The sequence below is a fragment of the Rhopilema esculentum genome, chromosome 6 (genome assembly GCF_057945365.1).
Source record: "Rhopilema esculentum isolate cy_ngs chromosome 6, ASM5794536v1, whole genome shotgun sequence".
Classification (NCBI taxonomy): Eukaryota; Metazoa; Cnidaria; class Scyphozoa; order Rhizostomeae; family Rhizostomatidae; genus Rhopilema; species Rhopilema esculentum.
In genome coordinates, this window is record NC_142820.1 from 1,468,968 (window position 1) to 1,486,693 (window position 17,726).

Here is a 17,726-nt window from a genome sequence, read left to right on the forward strand (position 1 = left end):
ACAACAAAGCCAAATTATCAGTAATCCGTTAGCACACTTCATATTTTTCATAAACCATACATCACCCGTTTTTTGACAAAATTAGCTGATTTTACATATTAAGGAGTATTTCACAGTCAGGGCCTCCGATGAAGGGGCCATGCCCCCCCCCCACTTTTTTGCAAAATAATAGAGCTTTTTAAAAATTCTTTTGTTATGATTGTTAAAATCTCCCTTGCCCCCCCCAACCTTCCAAACTGCGTCGGAGCCCATGACGGTGCTCTTTAAGGCTAGGTGATCAAAATTTTAAAATTCTGAATTTAGATTGTTATGACGTCTCGTGTTGGCTCTGCAAACTTGTCTCGTTTGAGAATCAATTCAACTCAATCCAAGGGCTGAGTAGCAACAAATACAGAACAGCCTGAAAAGGGAACTAACCAAATGTGATTGGAAATAAAATGGTAAATCCCACTTTGATTTGTTATATTTTCAAATTTTATCATGCTTCAATGCTGCATCGGCAATAATTATGCATATAGGATCGCCTTAACGCAATAAATAAATAGGTCAAACTTTATTAATTCAATTTCATTTCATCATGTTCACAAATCAAGGTTGTTTGCTGAAGGAAGGTGGATAATGCTATCTTAGAAGCAAGCCTTTCATTTGGTCTTGTTTCAAACAAATTCTGAAACTTTTTGTAAACATAAAAGATTTTCAACTTCAAACGCGAAATTTGTATAATATTCAGTAAGGTGTGACAACAGCAGCCAAATTCTTGCATGTTTATGATTTTTTGAATTTCCTTTCTATTAAGGGGGGGGGGAAGGGGGGGGGGTTGAAGTGATAAAATAAATACTTTTAGATTAAACTTATATATACCACTAGATCTCAAGGTTGCTTTTCTCTTAGGAATCGAGCAGGGGAGACTAGCTGAAATCTATTCCAATATTCAAATATTTAATTGTGTAAAATAGCAAGGCAGGCCAGGCATGGAATAATATTAAAGATCAATCCCACTTCTGCCAGAGATATCTGTTATCAATTTCATATTGGCATGGGCTTTAGTACTGTCAATGAGTATGTCTTAAAAATGATCTTTGTTAGCCTCAAGACTCTGGACTGGGTTGATGATAACCAGCTGCTTTAAAAAAATTGTGAATCATTTCATGCCTCCATGCATGCTAATTAAGCTATGAAACTTTTGGCACTATTAAGATTTACAAGACTATAAACTTATAAGATTTACATACACTACCAGGACAAAAGTATTGCAAAAGTAAAGCTTACGTCCTTATGCTGAAATATTCCCCTTTAAAGAGAAAATAATCATGCTAGACCAGTGGTCAAATTCTTTGAAATTTATTGAGGATTTTGGAATACTTAGAATTACAATTTTAGCATAAAAAATTTTTACAGTTATAAGAAAAATATCTGCATTGGTTAAATAAAATATTGACAGGATCAGGAGCTTTAGTAGTTGTGATAAAACTTTGTGTAATTGGTCTTTTAATTCTAAAGATTTTGAAAATATTTTAGAAAATGATAGCAAAATAGTGAGAGGTCAGGAAACAACAAATGATGTTGTTATTCCTGACTTCTTTAGCCCCAAAATTTTCCAACTCAACTTGGGTATTTCTTTGGGTACAGTTAGGCCCATATAAAATGATAAATCATCAACTACAGACGTGTGAGTTAATGCAGTGAGACATGTCAAAATAATGCAAGACAGTGTCTTTGGAGGAATCAAATAAATGCTAGGAAAATGAACAAGGCCATTTTTACTAAAATTTACCTAAAAATCTTCAAACTCTTTGTCTTTCTCAAAGGCCTAACCTTGCAATAAGCAAAAATTTCTTATTGCCAATGAAAATGATCTGATTTGAAATCCTTGGAACAAAAACTGACTTGGAGAGTTATGGAGAATGAAGGAGAATCCCAGTGCATATCATCAACAAATTCTGTGCATCAATTCCAAAGCAATTTTCCGCACTTATCAGAGCCAGAAGCACCTCTGCAAAATGCTTGTTCAATTAAAAGTTACTTGAATTGCTGATTTAAAATCTTGGAAAAATGAAAATGAAATATTCTAATTTATGCTTCATTGAATTTGTAGTTTTATTTGCATACCATTGGCTGATTAAACAATAGCTTAATCAGACAACAATAAAAGTTGTTGCGTGATATGCCATTGATTGCCTTCGCAGGTGTTGCAATACTTTTGTCCTGGTAGTGTAAATTCACCCTCATACAAAAGTTGTATTATACTTTAAAGAGCTCTAGAATTCTTTGTACTAGATTTTCATTGCAAAATGTTGGCAATATGTGTAATGGTCATTTTGAACCCATAGGTTTCAGTTATCTCAACAAACTTTTGAATCTAGAAATAAAATTTACTTTGTGCTAGCTGAATCAGTGCAAATTAAAAACATTTCTTTCCTTTTGACATGCATTAAGTCATTTAAAAAACATTAATATAAACATTCAGAAATTACATTTTTTGTTTTGTTTTGAGTTATCTTTATTTAAGCAAAGCTGTTTGTACTATGTGCCAAAAATTGATATGGGATATTTTTGCTGAAGCAGGACAATAGAAAATTAATCCCACTTAATTTGTTTTGGAACAAAAAAATTTTTCTTACTGAAATTTTCAAACGCTATTATAATTTCATTTTACACTGATGGACTTTCAAAATAACAAGGAAATTTTATGCTTCTACTGGCTCTTCATAGTTTCTCTCAGTTATTTTTTTCTAACTCTCCAGTGGTTTACATTTGGATGCCTCAGTTTTTAACTCACAATCAATCAGAGTATTGCTAATTCCTTTGTTTTGATTGGCAATAGAAAATATAACTAACTAGAAATGCTTGCATTCTCTTCAGTCCCATTTATTAGGGTGACATCAAAATATTTGATTTTTGTATTTTTATGGTTGCGTTCTAAAAATAGAAATAACTTACAGAAAGTGTTTAACTTCTTATTTCACCAGATTTTTGGTGAGGACCAGTAATAAAAAATATGAGAACTAATCTAGATTAACATGAGTATTATTCTGCTTAGACCACGGTTGATGCAATGATATTTTTTTAAACATTATATCGAACTGCCACTAGGTGCTTTTTTGAAAAGTAGAGATTGAATAAGACTGCATCATATCTGCCTGACATCCTTATTATGTAAATATTTAGTAATATTTCTTTGTTTCTCTGTTTGGTTACAGGATGGTTATCCAAAAGTAGAAAATCAAGTATGTTTTTTGATTTGATCAATAAAAATGCCTCTTGAGAGTTACACTCTTGGGAAGCTCATTGGCAAGGGAAGCTATGGTCAAGTCTCTCTTGCCCGCCACAAAAGAGACAAGAAGCAAGTTAGTATTACAATTTTATATCTTTAAAGTGATCATGGATCTTACGTCTTTTTGTCTTTACATGAGGTGGATCTAATGACAATCAATATAAAGATGTGTCTCTTTAGGCATAGCCCAGGAGTGGCGGCATGGGGGGGGCAAGAGGGGGCTTTAGCCCCCCCCCCCTAGATTTTTGTTAGCCCCCCCGTCGGCAGCCAATCAATTTTTGCTTTCTCAATACCATCGGCACTTGATGGATGTCACCCGGTTTACATGTTGTTAAAATGACATAAATAATCGAGGAGAAAACTGCACTGGCTGGTTTATGGTTTTCTCAATGGCTTTTCTTCGGCAATTTTATTATCATAGTGGCATTATATCCTGTCGCTTCCGTGATAGCTGTGACATTGTTTCATGGTGCTCCCTTGCATGACCCACAATACCATGGTGCTCCTCTAGGTTGAAATTCCTGTTGCTGCTTGGAATTCATGCGAAACGTGCAGATGCTTGATTTGGATCATGTTTTGGACCGTTTCAAGGAAATTTACCCTAACAACAGCAAACTCACGCTGTCATAAATAAAGTTTTTAATGAATTTTCTTCTTAAGGGATTCTCTTTTCGTTTCAAGACATTATTATTGCCAATGAAAACATTTCGATCATGAGCACATTTTGCGTAATAAATTTTTAAAAAGCACTTCTTGTCCTTTTTCATCAACTATTTTTCAATAGCATTGTTCACCCCATAGCTTGCGACAAACAAATGGTTTAGAGAAAACCATTGATTAACTTCTTCCACCATAGATAGGAAGAAATATTCAACAATAGGCAATTTTTGCGCATTAAGTTTCTAACAAGGCACAAATTGCCGAGAAAATCTGGTGGACTCCGACACAGGTTGGAAAGTGGGGGACGGGCAAGGGAGAATTTTGCACCCACAACAAAAGATTTTGGAAAAATGCTCTATTGCTTTGTAAAAAAGTGGGGGCCATGACCCTTCGGTGCCCCTTCATTGGAGGTGCTTTCAGGGGCGTCGCGACTGGGGGGTTGTCATACCCACCCCAATAGTATCTCAACAGGAAATTTCAGGTAAAATCCGCTCGGTGGAAGAAACGCTTTAGGTATTTCAGAGACCTTCCTGTCAGAAAATCAATAAAGGATCAAGCAATCTTAGGTAAAATTGTGCCTCGTGTTCATTTCTCCTAAAGTTTCTCAGTAGAAGCGTCAACTGCAATTCACTATGAGCTCCACATTCAAAAGGCATGCTAAGATGGAGAGAGGGATCTAAATTTAGAAGTAACTGACAACCTGGTGTTTTTCAAGACCACGACGAAATTGTTGTTTTTATCTGCTGTAAAAAAGTTTTGCAAAATGACGATAATTTTCAATGGGATTAGGAGGATTGCTTTAGTGGAATCTGCTTAAAAGAGTGCATTTTCCAGGGAACTAGAAGCATCACAATTCGAAAATTTCCTCCCCCTTCGGCGGCAACCATGGTGCCGCCTCAGGTAGTAACTATATATTTTGCCCGTCCCGATATAGAGATTTGACAAGACTATTAGGAAAGTCGGTTATCTTACAGAGTTAGATTGACAAAATGTATTGCAGAGGTTTGTGGCACCAGCTAAAAAGTTTCAGGCAATAATTTTTTAATCAGGTAAATTTGCATTCCACACAACCACCCCCCCCCCCCCCCAACGAGGCTTGCCTCGCGACGGCCCTGCCTGCTATATGGGGCAAATCGATTTTTTTTCTGTCGGCAATTTGACACATCCAGCGTCGGCAGTTACGGAGAATATAAACTTCGGCACCTTGAAGGTTTGTCTCTAGCGCCACCCCTGGCATAGCCTACAAAGGTTGCAAATAAGGCAACGTTTATTAAAGCATAGTGACAAGGCAATGTTTATTGACTTGGACAAATTTTGTGTTACTGAAATAACAGAAATAAAGGAATTCCTTCTTATGTGCTAACAGTAACCTATTCACCTTGAGTTTGATGTGCTGTCTAAACCAGTATCAAACTTAACTGGGGATTTACAGTTTAGGGGCCAGTGTATTTTCGAGTTTATAAATGGCATTTTTGCTTGATCAAAAAGCATTTTTCAGATTTACGGGATCTTGATAAGCACCAGGGAATGTTATCATACATATAAAACTCATATCTTTGGATCCGCTATCATGCTTTGCAAAAGGAGAAGCTCATATGTGCTTAACGATTCCTAAGGACCTGCAATGACATAAAGATTCCAGCTTCAAGTTCGCAACCAAAGTTTAATGTCATATAAGTTTTGAAATATAATTTAAAAACAACTCAAATACTGGCTTGATTTTCTTCAGCAGTAAATGGAACAATTTTAAAGTTGAGGATGAGTGAATCAACAATTTGCCATGAAAGATATTTCCAAATATCTTTACAAACAAGCAACATAGCAAGAATTTTGAATGAATCTGTATTAACCCAAGAGAAGATTGAAATAAACTCTTTTATGAATTTCTAGCTAAAAACTTTATTGAGATGATCACAATATGATGACAGCAACTGTGACAATGAATTTTGGAACCATGGAAACATCAGCACAAGTTGCCCCAGCAAGAAATGTGCCATTAGGGAGCTTCTATATAATTAAATTGATAACCAGTACCACGACAGAGAAAAAAGACATCATGTATTTGTCAACTTCATGCTACATCATAGAAAATTCCAATTAAGACAAATCCATTAAGACAGTTTGAATTTAGGCAATTCCATTACGTCAAGTCCATTAAATTAAATTCAAAATATTTCGACTCTGGCTAGAGTCATCTTCAGTATAATTTCAGGTGAGAAACAACTCCTTTGTTGCGTTTTCCAAAATCTCATTCTATATAATTACGGTGGATATGAAAAATGGTGAGATTTCAATTAGCAGAAAGATTGCAACTTCTTTCTTGTTTCAAGTTAAATTTCCTTGATCTTATAGTCAATGTTATTCTTCTAGTATGTCATTAAGAAGATAGATTTACATGAGGCCTCTGACAAGGAAAGGTTGTTTGCACAACAAGAGGTGTGTTGATATTATTTCTATCTCAGTCATTTTCTTTGGAAAAGTGCTTAGCAATTCTTAGCAGATCTGATCTTATTTTTTAAAATCTTCATTTCATTCTCAAATGATAGCTTCAATTTAATCATAATAAACAAAAAGTACTATAAATTACAAATGACAAACTGATAGATATATTTTTCCATGATCAAGATCAAGTCTCAGGAGCAGAACACATCCATGATGGGTCCTTGATGGCAGGTTTTAGAAAATTATACTGCTCGATTTAGCATTAAGTTAATATTTCAAGCTGCAACATAATCTTTTTTCCCTTTTTACCCTATCAGGTTCAAATTCTGTCTAAGCTTAAACATCCAAACATTGTCTCATATAAAGAGTCTTTTCAATCTGGAGATGGTTTCTTACATATTGTAATGGGTTACTGTGAAGGAGGAGATCTTTATTCAAAGTTGAAAGAACAAGCAAAACAAAATGAACTTTTAGGTGAAAGACAAATAGTTGAGTGGTTTGTGCAAATTGCAATGGCTTTGCAGGTATGTTTCCTCTGCCTTTTCAAGCTCTTTGAAATTTGTGTGCTTGACAATGGTTTTGCAATTGATTGCTACATTCATGCAGTAAGTCATGTTACAACAGGTGAAGAATGAATTCTGATAAAAAAGTATGGAATAATTTTGATACTAGACATTCTTTGGCCAAAATAAAACTTTTTGGTATTCAATATTCTCATTGTGGTCTGAAAGGGAAGTTTCTATTTTAGGTAACTTCCTTCTGTTTCAGCCTTTTGTGAAAGAAAGCTTTATTCTAAAAGAAGGCATTTAAGACAGAACTTGGCAAAAAGCAACCATAGAATCCTTAGCAGGGACTGGAATATTTGGAAAATTTCGAAATAATTAGTTAATACTTTCAAAATTTAGCGAAAAGGTTTTGTAATTTTGTGCTTCTTTCTCCTTCTCAATGGGAAAATTTTTAGCATAATCAATTTTTAAAAGTGAGTTGCATCACAGTTGATTGAGACTATATTTCTCCAAATTTTTACTACTTTAGAAAAATTTGAGAAAATTTCTGGATTTTTCCTCTTAGCCTTTGGACAGTTGGACAGTTTTCAATATGTATTCAATTTTCTACTATCATAGTCCTGAAATTCTGTTTTTTCCAGTACATGCATGATAGAAATATTCTTCATCGTGACTTGAAGACACAAAATATCTTTCTTACCAAGAGCAAGATCATCAAGGTGAATTTATTTTTGTCATATTCTAAGAATTTAATTCAATGCTGCAGAGACATCGGAGGACTATAATTTCTTCTTTCTTACGTTGATTTTTTGCTTTCTTTTAATTTTTTTGATGTAGCTATGTGTTTCTTTATTGATTTAAAGCTACTGTATTCTAAATTTTTGTTAAGATTTGGAATAGCTCTTTATTCTTTTGGGTATGGCATCTTTTTATTTATACTCAGGTTGGTGATTTGGGCATTGCTAGAGTTCTTGAGAGCACATCTGACATGGCAACCACCCTGATTGGCACACCATACTACATGTCACCTGAACTTTTCTCAAACAAACCATACAATCACAGGGTGAGATATTCTTTAGGCAATCGTTTTAGACTTCATTCCAATATTTTGTCTAAAACAAAAAACTACAAAAAAGTCTAAAAATGGATTTCTTTCCTGTCTTTTTCTTGGCTTTTATAAAATCTTTTAGAAATGTTTCTAATAAACCAGTTTTTATATATTTCTCCAAGTAAAAACTGACAGACAAGTGGCTACAAATATTTTCCCAACTTTGTATCTCATATTTAATAGAATTCTTACATATTTGTAAATGTGCATAGCGCATAACTTTTATATCTAATTTATTGCTGTACGTATCTAGAATTAATATTCCGATCCTAACAGATTACCTTTGTACACCTTAACTGTATATTTGCGCAGGTAAAAATCACTCTCCCTGTTTTATACTCTTCTGCCTTAATTGTAGTCTGATGTTTGGGCTCTTGGCTGCTGTGTTTATGAAATGACGACGCTAAAGCACGCCTTCAACGCCAGAGACATGAATGCATTGGTTTATAAAATTCTCAAAGGAAAGGTTTGCCAATGGACATATTATCGTTGTAAATAAAATCAGGAGTGTTAAACAGATGCTTTAGTGCTACTATTATTCAGTCCTATACAGAGGTGTCGTTCACCTAAACAGGAAAAATGGGATTTCCCGGGGCATTTTGCAAAACCGTGCGTTTTATTCTAACTTTATGCTAACTTGTACGTTTGATAATGATGCTCTTGTGACTTTCTACTTTTTTCAACCAAAGGTTTTATCATTTGAAAATAGCACAGTAGTATTTAAGCACTTTTTCTGACGTCTCAAAATAGCTAAAAGCTATCCAGATGTTGATCGAAAGTGACTTGAGAAGAAAAATAGCACTTTTGATTGTTTCTTTGTTTTTGACAAATCGGTGACCACCAATCTATTACTTGGCTGAAGAGTCTGAGAGAAAAAGTTATATTTACAGAAGTTGGGATCCGTTGACATTATCTGATATTTACATGTTTAGGATTGTTCCCTGTGTTTCCTCTTTTTCTTTTCCATCTTCAAATTTTGCTGTACCAATGGCTTACGTGGTTGTGTTATTGTACGATAAATATTCTAGCCATTGATAGTTTTTGTTTCACTCGTTAGTATAGTGTAATTTATTTTAAGTTACTTCGTGACTTTATAGTTTAATTGTATCGAAAACTGTTTCTAGACGCCTCCAATGCCAAAACAGTACAGCGACGAACTCAATGGTATAATTAAATCGATGTTAATGAACAATCCAGCTGACAGGCCAAGTGCATCGAAAATTTTACGCCATCCTTACGTCAAAAAGCACATCGCATTGTTTTTGGAGGGAAAGAAGCCAAGGTTTTTATATTTCAGAGATAGCTATTAAGTTTAAATATTCTTCTTTGCCATTTAAGCATTTTTCTGAAGAAGAAATGTTCTACAATCGAATCGTGCTTGACGCTTAATTTTTTGAAATAAGGCCATTATGAGCCTTGGCTAATCTGTAACTGATATCTTCTCCTTGCTGCCAACAAACTTTTACAAATCATGGAACTCTTAAAAGTCCCCCTAAGGGGGGGGGTGGGCAGTGCTGGGGACTGGTAGTTTTTAAAGAAAATGCCCCTCATGTCTGAAACTTTTCCTGTTCTTTCAATAGGAACAGTGATAAAGAGAAAATCAAGAAAAAGGTCGATTCGAAGGTGACGTCACAGCCAGATGCTGCAGAAGAGAATCCTGCAGCAATTGCGACTGCATCTGGAATAGATCTAGACATTGTTAATGATGACCGAAAGAATGACTATGTAGTAAAAGGCAGTGAAAATGATGCAAAGTCCCATGAACAATTTGAGGAAGAAAGACCGGTTGAAAAAGAGATTTCAGAGAAAAAACCAGAGAAAGTGCAGAGAGGACCGACATTCCCTTCGCATGAGCGGGAAGAAACAGCGCAGGAGCGTGTGAAAGCTGAGCCGCGTGGCGAGAAAGCACAGCCTAAAAAGATACAGAGAGTATTGTCAGCTGATAACAAAGATGAAGATCAAAGGAAACGACGAAGTCACAAAGGCAGAAAGCAGTCAGGGTCACATTCAAACAGTCCCTTTGAAAAGGTATATATTCATGTATGTCTCTAGACTATCGATTCTATCTAGACTAATATTGCGTCTTATAATTTTACATCAGTTGCACAAACAATGCTATCATAAAAATATCCCTTTGTAAGACAGAAGTTTAAGAGAGAAAAAGGGAAGAAAATAAATTATCGAAAAACAGTATTCTCCCTGTGGAGGAATAGGTCGAATCTTAAAGAAACATTTGGTAACCTTGTATGCTTTTATATGTGCCTTAAAGTATCTTATTTATGCAATGAATTCTCATGTATATAGCATAACTAAGAGGATATGGCACGTTCGTAATATTTACAAAGAGTCTTAAGGCCATTTCATGTGAGCTGAGATACCCCTGCTCTGGTAGAATAGCCAACTCAGGTGGGATGGTAGAATAGCCCACTCAGGTAGAATGATGCAGCCTCCTTTTATATGGAGGTCCTCCGTCCCATTTGAGTGGGCTTGTCACAAAACTAATACCAATAATCGATTTCGGCAAGCGCAATGTTTATCTTTTCCTTATTGCCTGGCTGGCTCACTTGATCGTGTTCATATGCGAGATTTCCATCCCACCCGAGTGGGATCCCACCAGCTCGGCCGTGGGGTCTAAACTATGTGCACCAGCCATCTCCTCATTTAAACAAACTGTTCTCAAATGGTTTTTGTCGACACGAATTAATAATTAGTGCATTGAAAGTTTTATTCATTCTAATCTTTTCCTAGCCAATTCAAGTGAAGAACCCCCGTCCCTTGCCGCCAAGACCTGGGGCTGAAGGTGATTGGGAAAAGCGTGGAAGGAGCTTAACTGACCCAGGAGACAAAGAGTAAGAGATTGGCTCTTCACTTTTTTTGATGTGCTTCCTATCGACTGGTCCTTGCTTGAAACTTCTAATTAGCCTTTCAAGCAATGTGAAACACTTTTTGGCATTATGTGGTGTCCTTTCATCTGGTATATGTGAGGTCGCTGTTGGGTGTAGGATCCCTTCATCTTTTACCTGATTGATAGTCTGTGCTCCCCAGATCTTTGATTATGCTTCACAGTTTTGGTTATGCCCAGAGCTGCAAAAAGTATCAGAACCTGGGAATTAGATTCCTAGAAGTGTTTTTAGCTTGGCAGAAAATATTTTGCATAAGCAAAAAATTTTTCTTGACTTTTTCACAATAGATCAAAAGTTTATGCAAATGTGAGCTTAATGTCTGCAGGTTGTAGATTGCATCAAATAAAAGAGTTTCGCATTTTCTAAACCTTTATAAAAACTATTACTCGTTTGTCAAATATCGCAAAAAATTGTGTAACTTGGATACAACATTCAGCTTCCTTGTCCAGGACCTTTTTAACAGATAAAGCTTCAGACCTGAAGAAGGCAATTTATGTGCTGTGAAAGTGCTGTTTTGGTTGCCTTATATAAGGCTATTGTTTTGGATCTTTAAAGATCAAAAGCTACAAAAATTACATGCATCCTAAGTTTTCTTCTTGTTAGCAATACAATACTTGACTTGAGTCTTGACTGACTTTTTTGCAGACTTGGCAAAGTTTTTGATTGGCATTGAGTTACATCCTCGTGTTCTTTCAGATTACATTTGTCCTTTGAATATTGAGATATCACCATTTATTAATGTAAAATTTTATGTTGCCGTGTGTACCCATTATATGAAATGAAAGGCTAAAAAAGCTGGCTGATAAGTATAAACAGGTAACATGATTTATCTTCCCTGAAGTTGGCATCTATTACCTTTCCCAAACACCAGGTAATTGTAGAGAGCACCATCTATGAAGAAGTTTCCTGCCAGTCAATAAACATACATATTGCCGTTTGGTTCACAATTAGTTTTTCTTTTTTCCACTTAGTCAATCTTTGACAAAGACACAAAAGATGTAATAAACAACCAAATTATGATATTTTATTGGAAATTTTCTCTAGATCCAATAAATCAGAAGCCCTATTACAAATTTTTGGTGTGTACTACTGGTACACAATAATTTAACCCACAGAAAAAATTTTGTCCTGTTTCCCAGGTTCCCAGAAAGAAAAATATTTTTTGCAGCTCTAGTTATGACTGGTTCTTGTGTCCGGGAGATAAGAATTAAAGATATCTTTTGAGAAGTCCAGCGATTTTTTCGTTCCTCTCTTTCTGTTGTTGATAGCATATAATGGTGCCTTTATTTGCTACTGTGATATGACATTTTAGAACGTACCAACCTAAAGGTAATTGTTTCTTTTTACATGCAAAGATAATCACGTTTGACCGAGTTCATATGGAGTTTTATGCAGATTGATGTCTTTGTGTGTAATCTTTAGCTTTGGTAGCTTTTGTGTGTAGCTTTGGTAGCGTACTGTGATTTTCAACCACATAACCTTAAAGAACACCATGAAATACCCTTAAATAGCAGGAAATCAACTAAATTTATACATAATTGGGTGAGATATGGCCAGTAAAAGATTTAAAGATTGCTAGCAATATGATAAGGTATAATTAAAGGTATGAATAAGAGGCCAAATTGCAGTTATTTGATAGAGAATAAACCTGTGCTTATGTGGCTATATCTCCTAACACAACCAAGACGTCGTCATTTTAGAGCTCTACAAATTCGATCGGTTTAATTTTTTTTTGTATATCAGCAGCGATCACCCAGAGCAAGTGAAACTTCCAAAGGTTGGTACTGACAGATTTCCTTGCGATTATTTTGAGCTTTTACCAAATGTAATGCTGTGGCCTTTCATTGCGACTACTAGGGGTGGGTTCAGAAATTCTTGATCAAGACCCTCTGATGAATCATATTAGAAATTATGAGAGGAAGTACAAGTCAAGAATTGTCTAGAGTAAGAAATATTTCCGTTGATCAATAGCTTTGGACATTTTGATTAAAACGTAAACATGTGACAATTTGATTCGTGGTTTTATGTCAGTGAAAAGCAGAGAATTGAATTGCATTGAGAAACATGACTTTGCACGGATATTCAACTGAGAAGAAGAGTGAGGAAATCAGTTTGAAAGCTGAAACAGGTTTTTAGTAGAATGGAATAGGGTGGTAACCAACTGTCAAGTATCACTGGTGAAGAGTCTGTTTGGCCCTTCAACTTGAAAATTCTGTTTTGAAGATCCTTTTATCTTTAGAAGTCAGGAACTGAATGTAAGAGCACAAGGTACCAAAATGAGACTTAACAATATTTTGTTTAGTTAATAGTTATGAGTAACTAATGCAACCTATAGGTGTAGTTTTTAAATTCTACATGTTTGCGTATCTTAATATTTTAAAAATCGAGTTTTTCATTACTGGACAAAATTTATTGCATGCAATCACGAAAATTGGGAGTGGTATTGAAAGAAGTTACTAATTATATTTGAATTGGTATTTTCAAGTTAATTCTAGAAGTATTATGAATGCTAAAAATATGTATTCTGACGATATATATATATAGATTTATGTTGATATTCCGCAAAAAGCAGTTGATAGATACTTGCAATATAGATTTGATCGCAGAAATAACACTTTGTTGGTACCGGTTTCATCTGATCGTGCAGAATCTTCAGCCAATTTGTATATATATATATAATGTTTGAAATCATTACATCTAGGTCTTTTGCTAGGATATCGTCATTAAAGACCTCAGATGTCTTAAAATTCAATTATTCTTTATTTTAAGCCATCAGTTGGTGTTCCAAATGAATCTGCAAGACAAAGACGAAGAATGAAAATGGCTGGGGAAGGTTATCCACATCCTCCTGTGGTCAGAAAATCGTCAAGTCAGTCTCATTCTGGTATGGCTAAACTATTTGCATTCGTGTGGTTTCATGTGAAGCATATGATTTCATATGATTCTTGGATAGGCATGAACTGAAGAATAAGCCAGAAATGTCGGTAAACATTAAATCGAGTCATTCGCTTCCAAAAACAATACCTGCTAAACTTAAATATTTGCCCGCTATGTCTAGAATTTGCCGTGACCAGGAAAGTCGTGGCTCCGTAGCTGACATGCACTTGACAGAACTAAGTCTTAAGAAAAATTCTCACGACCCTTTTACAGAACAAATTTTCCTTGACCAACGCACTGTTGACAGACATTTAACTGTAGAATTTCAACCAGAATCTTAAAAATATGTTATAGTCCCGAAATATAATGTACGTAGCTATTAATCTAATAAAGTTACAAAACAAAGAAGAAAGGTGATCATTATGTCCCTAACATAGAACACCATTCACAATCCCTAAAATCACCGCATAAGAAATGAAATGTCCAGTTTTTAAATTTTGGACATCTTAACAAAGTTTTTAAAAACAGTAGGAAAAAGTTGCGTTTGTAAAGGTAAATTAACATTTTATAAATGCAAAAAGATTCTCTTCATTGATTTGATTGAGTTGAATTGAGGTCGTAGTTTGAAGAACCTGTAAAGCGTTTATTTGACCTGAAAGGTAAAATCAATATGCAGATAAGTGTTTCATTTATCAAGATTTGGGTTTTGATATTTCGAAAGTACAAAAGTGTGCCTCTCGTATTAGCATGTCATTGGTTTTAATGAACTAGTATAAAAGAATATCGTATTTCTCAATTAAATATTGGCTTGATAAATGGCCTGCAGTTTTTGTAGTTTCTTATACTCTTTTTCTCTTGTGCTTTGTGTCTAGTGTCAAGGTGATCGTGTATTGACTTTTTTCCCCTCTACTTAGTCTCGGCTTCAAGAGACAGTGAGAATGCCCATTGTAGTCGAAAGAAAGTCTCTGGTAAGAAGGCCGCTGCAGTCGACGAGTCAGATTCAGTCGATGGGATACCAGGAAACAACGTACGTTTCATTTCTTTCATTTCCTTCACTTCGCCTCTTAACAATTTTCAAAATCACTTTTTGTTGCTATTATAATTTTTTGTCTTAATTGTTTCTTAGGTGTCTTTTTGCAAATCTGATGAAAAATTGTAATATTTTGCATTATATTCAGAATTTTGAGCTAAAGTTTTTCTTCGTTCTTAAGTAAAATCTGTTTATGCTTATCAAGGAGGCATTTGTTTGAAGGAAAGCTGTTCCTTTCGCTATTCAAGTATCAATCCATCTTTTTCATCCAACGAAACAAGACCTTCTGCCTATATGTTTTTTGAATATCTTGTTAATGGTAATAAACATTTTAATCCTTGCCAAGCAACTTCTCAATATATGTCACGGGAAAACAAAAGCTAAATCAAAATGACATAAACTTTAAGGCAAGAGGCTAGAAGAAAAAACTATTGACTGAACTGCAGCTCAAACTATTGACTTAAAAAATTGTTTTTTACTGTTCAGAGCTAGTGCTACAATCATTGCCAAAATTACTTGGAACACTCAACATTCATACTTTATATGTTTTTGTATTTTTCAAATTCTTTTTGTGAGTACTTCCACTTTCGCACCCCTTCCCCCCAGAACAATACGTAAACCACTTTGGTTCAAAGGGTGGAGGGGGATGACTGACTTTCCCCTTGAAAACGGACGTTAGTGTACCAAGACCTTTGGCAGACATCGTAGCTCCACGAATCGTTTGCTATTTGTTAATCAGATGAAATGGCATACAGGTGTTACAGGAAAGTAAGGACTTCGCTCATTAAGGCTCTAAGATCATTAAGATCTTCAGCAACACCTCAACCACAAACGGTCCAATATGGCTCATCATTATTTCGACGATCTATAAATATAAATTCATCGACCTATGTAACCACTTTTCAGAAATTCAGTGTTAATGTCACATATGTTCGCCATTCATAGCACTGCCAAAAATTTTTACCCCATTAACGGTCTATAAATGAAACGTGTTTCATCGCAAAAATCTTTACAGGTTTTCGAGACATTGATATTTAGGGAGATAAAAGGGGGAAGGTAATTGGTATCAAATTAAATTTTCCAAAGTTTTTTCCCTATGAATTTCACTATGAATTTTCTCTGTGTTACATCACAAATTGCCACTTCTGTAGAATTTTACTGTAGAATAGAATTTTACTGTAGAATAGAATTTTACTGTAGAATAGAATTTTACTGTAGAATAGAATTTTACTGTAGAATAGAATTTTACTGTAGAATAGAATTTTACTGTAGAATAGAATTTTACTGTAGAATAGAATTTTACTGTAGAATAGAATTTTACTGTAGAATAGAATTTTACTGTAGAATAGAATTTTACTGTAGAATAGAATTTTACTGTAGAATAGAATTTTACTGTAGAATAGAATTTTACTGTAGAATAGAATTTTACTGTAGAATAGAATTTTACTGTAGAATAGAATTTTACTGTGTATAACCCTTTATTTTATATCCATATCTTTTCTATATTTCTATATCCATATTATCTATATTGTATATAGCTGCAAGCAATAATGTACAATAATGGTGCTTGTGTGAATTACAATCTCTGTCAGAAAGTAAGTTATAGGCGAGAAATCTGATTATGGCAGCTCTATGAATGACTACAAATGATATAAATGTAGCTGTTAACAGTTGCAGTTTTACTAATAGCATTGAAATCTACAGTAATCATAGCCAGAAACCTTGAATTGATTGTGCCGGCTCTTTTCAAGCATGTGTTTTGAAATTTTCATGTGAGGTAAGATCAAGTAAGGCAATTTTCATGTAAGGCAAAAATTGGCTAGCAAGTCTGCTTATTCATTTAAAAAGTGTTTCAATTTTAGTCTTCTGATGGTGATGACAGCGGAAACGAAGCTGACGTTGATCAGAGAAGAAAAGTTTCCAGGGATAGTGCGAGCATTGTCAGGTTCCAATAAAGAATTTTTTAAATTTTTCTTTGTACCAATAAAATGATGTTGACGACATATAGATTACGATAAGTTCTATAGCTATTTTAAGTTGGTATGGACCCTCTATATTTTCCTTCCAATATCTTCAATACCTTTTCTTTATCTTTTCCTTTTATTTATCGTTCCATATATGAGATATTGTTCATAATGTGACATGTGCCTTCTAAAAAGTCATCTATATAGTGCTTGTACTGGCCACAAAGTATACTCTCAACCGGCAATAAAAATAACGATCTATAATATTAAGTTATAAGCCTAAAAATTATGCTGTTGTTTATGGCATTGTTTAGTTCAAGACATTTTGAGCTCAAGGCATGAACTCATATCCACTTCTGTGAGAGACTATTGATGAGATGTAAAAAATCTAGAGCAAATTTTACAAGAAGATTTCCCGGATTTTTTTCAACATTGACTCAGCTGTAAGTGATAAAAAGTTATAAAAGTAGAACCTTATGAATCCAGATTCAAAGCTCTTAGAAGACTAAATAAATTTCAGGAAGTAATCAGGTTGAGGCTTATTAAATGTGTTTTTCTGATTTACCATACTCTGAAGCAGTGAAAACATTGGTAAGGATGTTTTGCGGCTCATAGTATTCAAATCTTGCCTTTCATGTTTTCTCAAACAGCGAGCAGAGTGGTGGAGATATCACAGAGCTGATTGGAACCATGCAAGCGACATTGAACATGGATGTCAGACCACTGTCCGGTCGATCGTCAACATCATCTCCAGAAGGAGTGTCTGAATCTTCTTCATTCGAAGGTAAAACAATCTATTGTCTATCTTTAAAGAGTTTAAGAATCTTTTTTCGCTGTTTGAAAGCAAAGACTGTATTTCAGAGGTATTAGCCTTTTTCTATAGCACAGGGAGAAATTCTGAATTCTCGGAAAATCGTTACAGAATCGCTCTTGTTTGCACATAAAGGTTTGCTCTTATCCGT

At 34.8% G+C, this 17,726-nt stretch overlaps 1 protein-coding gene across 2 annotated transcripts in view; it reads left to right on the forward strand.

Annotated features, from left to right (window-relative positions):
* Positions 1-293: 293 nt before the first annotated feature.
* LOC135686081 (uncharacterized) overlaps positions 294-17,726 on the forward strand; it is a 33,513-nt gene continuing 16,080 nt past the window's right edge. Inside the window, exons 1-15 of one of the 2 annotated variants that reach the window (XM_065202242.2) lie at positions 294-440; positions 3,201-3,347; positions 6,305-6,370; positions 6,694-6,900; positions 7,524-7,601; positions 7,826-7,945; positions 8,349-8,456; positions 9,115-9,272; positions 9,571-10,018; positions 10,739-10,839; positions 12,637-12,670; positions 13,663-13,777; positions 14,685-14,797; positions 16,663-16,745; positions 17,415-17,548. In XM_065202242.2, coding sequence (XP_065058314.2) covers positions 3,255-3,347; positions 6,305-6,370; positions 6,694-6,900; positions 7,524-7,601; positions 7,826-7,945; positions 8,349-8,456; positions 9,115-9,272; positions 9,571-10,018; positions 10,739-10,839; positions 12,637-12,670; positions 13,663-13,777; positions 14,685-14,797; positions 16,663-16,745; positions 17,415-17,548 — 1,858 coding nt within the window. In that variant the 5' untranslated portion in view covers positions 294-440; positions 3,201-3,254. The remainder of the gene's footprint in view (positions 441-3,200; positions 3,348-6,304; positions 6,371-6,693; positions 6,901-7,523; positions 7,602-7,825; positions 7,946-8,348; positions 8,457-9,114; positions 9,273-9,570; positions 10,019-10,738; positions 10,840-12,636; positions 12,671-13,662; positions 13,778-14,684; positions 14,798-16,662; positions 16,746-17,414; positions 17,549-17,726) is intronic. The other variant, XM_065202244.2, reaches the window with a different exon arrangement.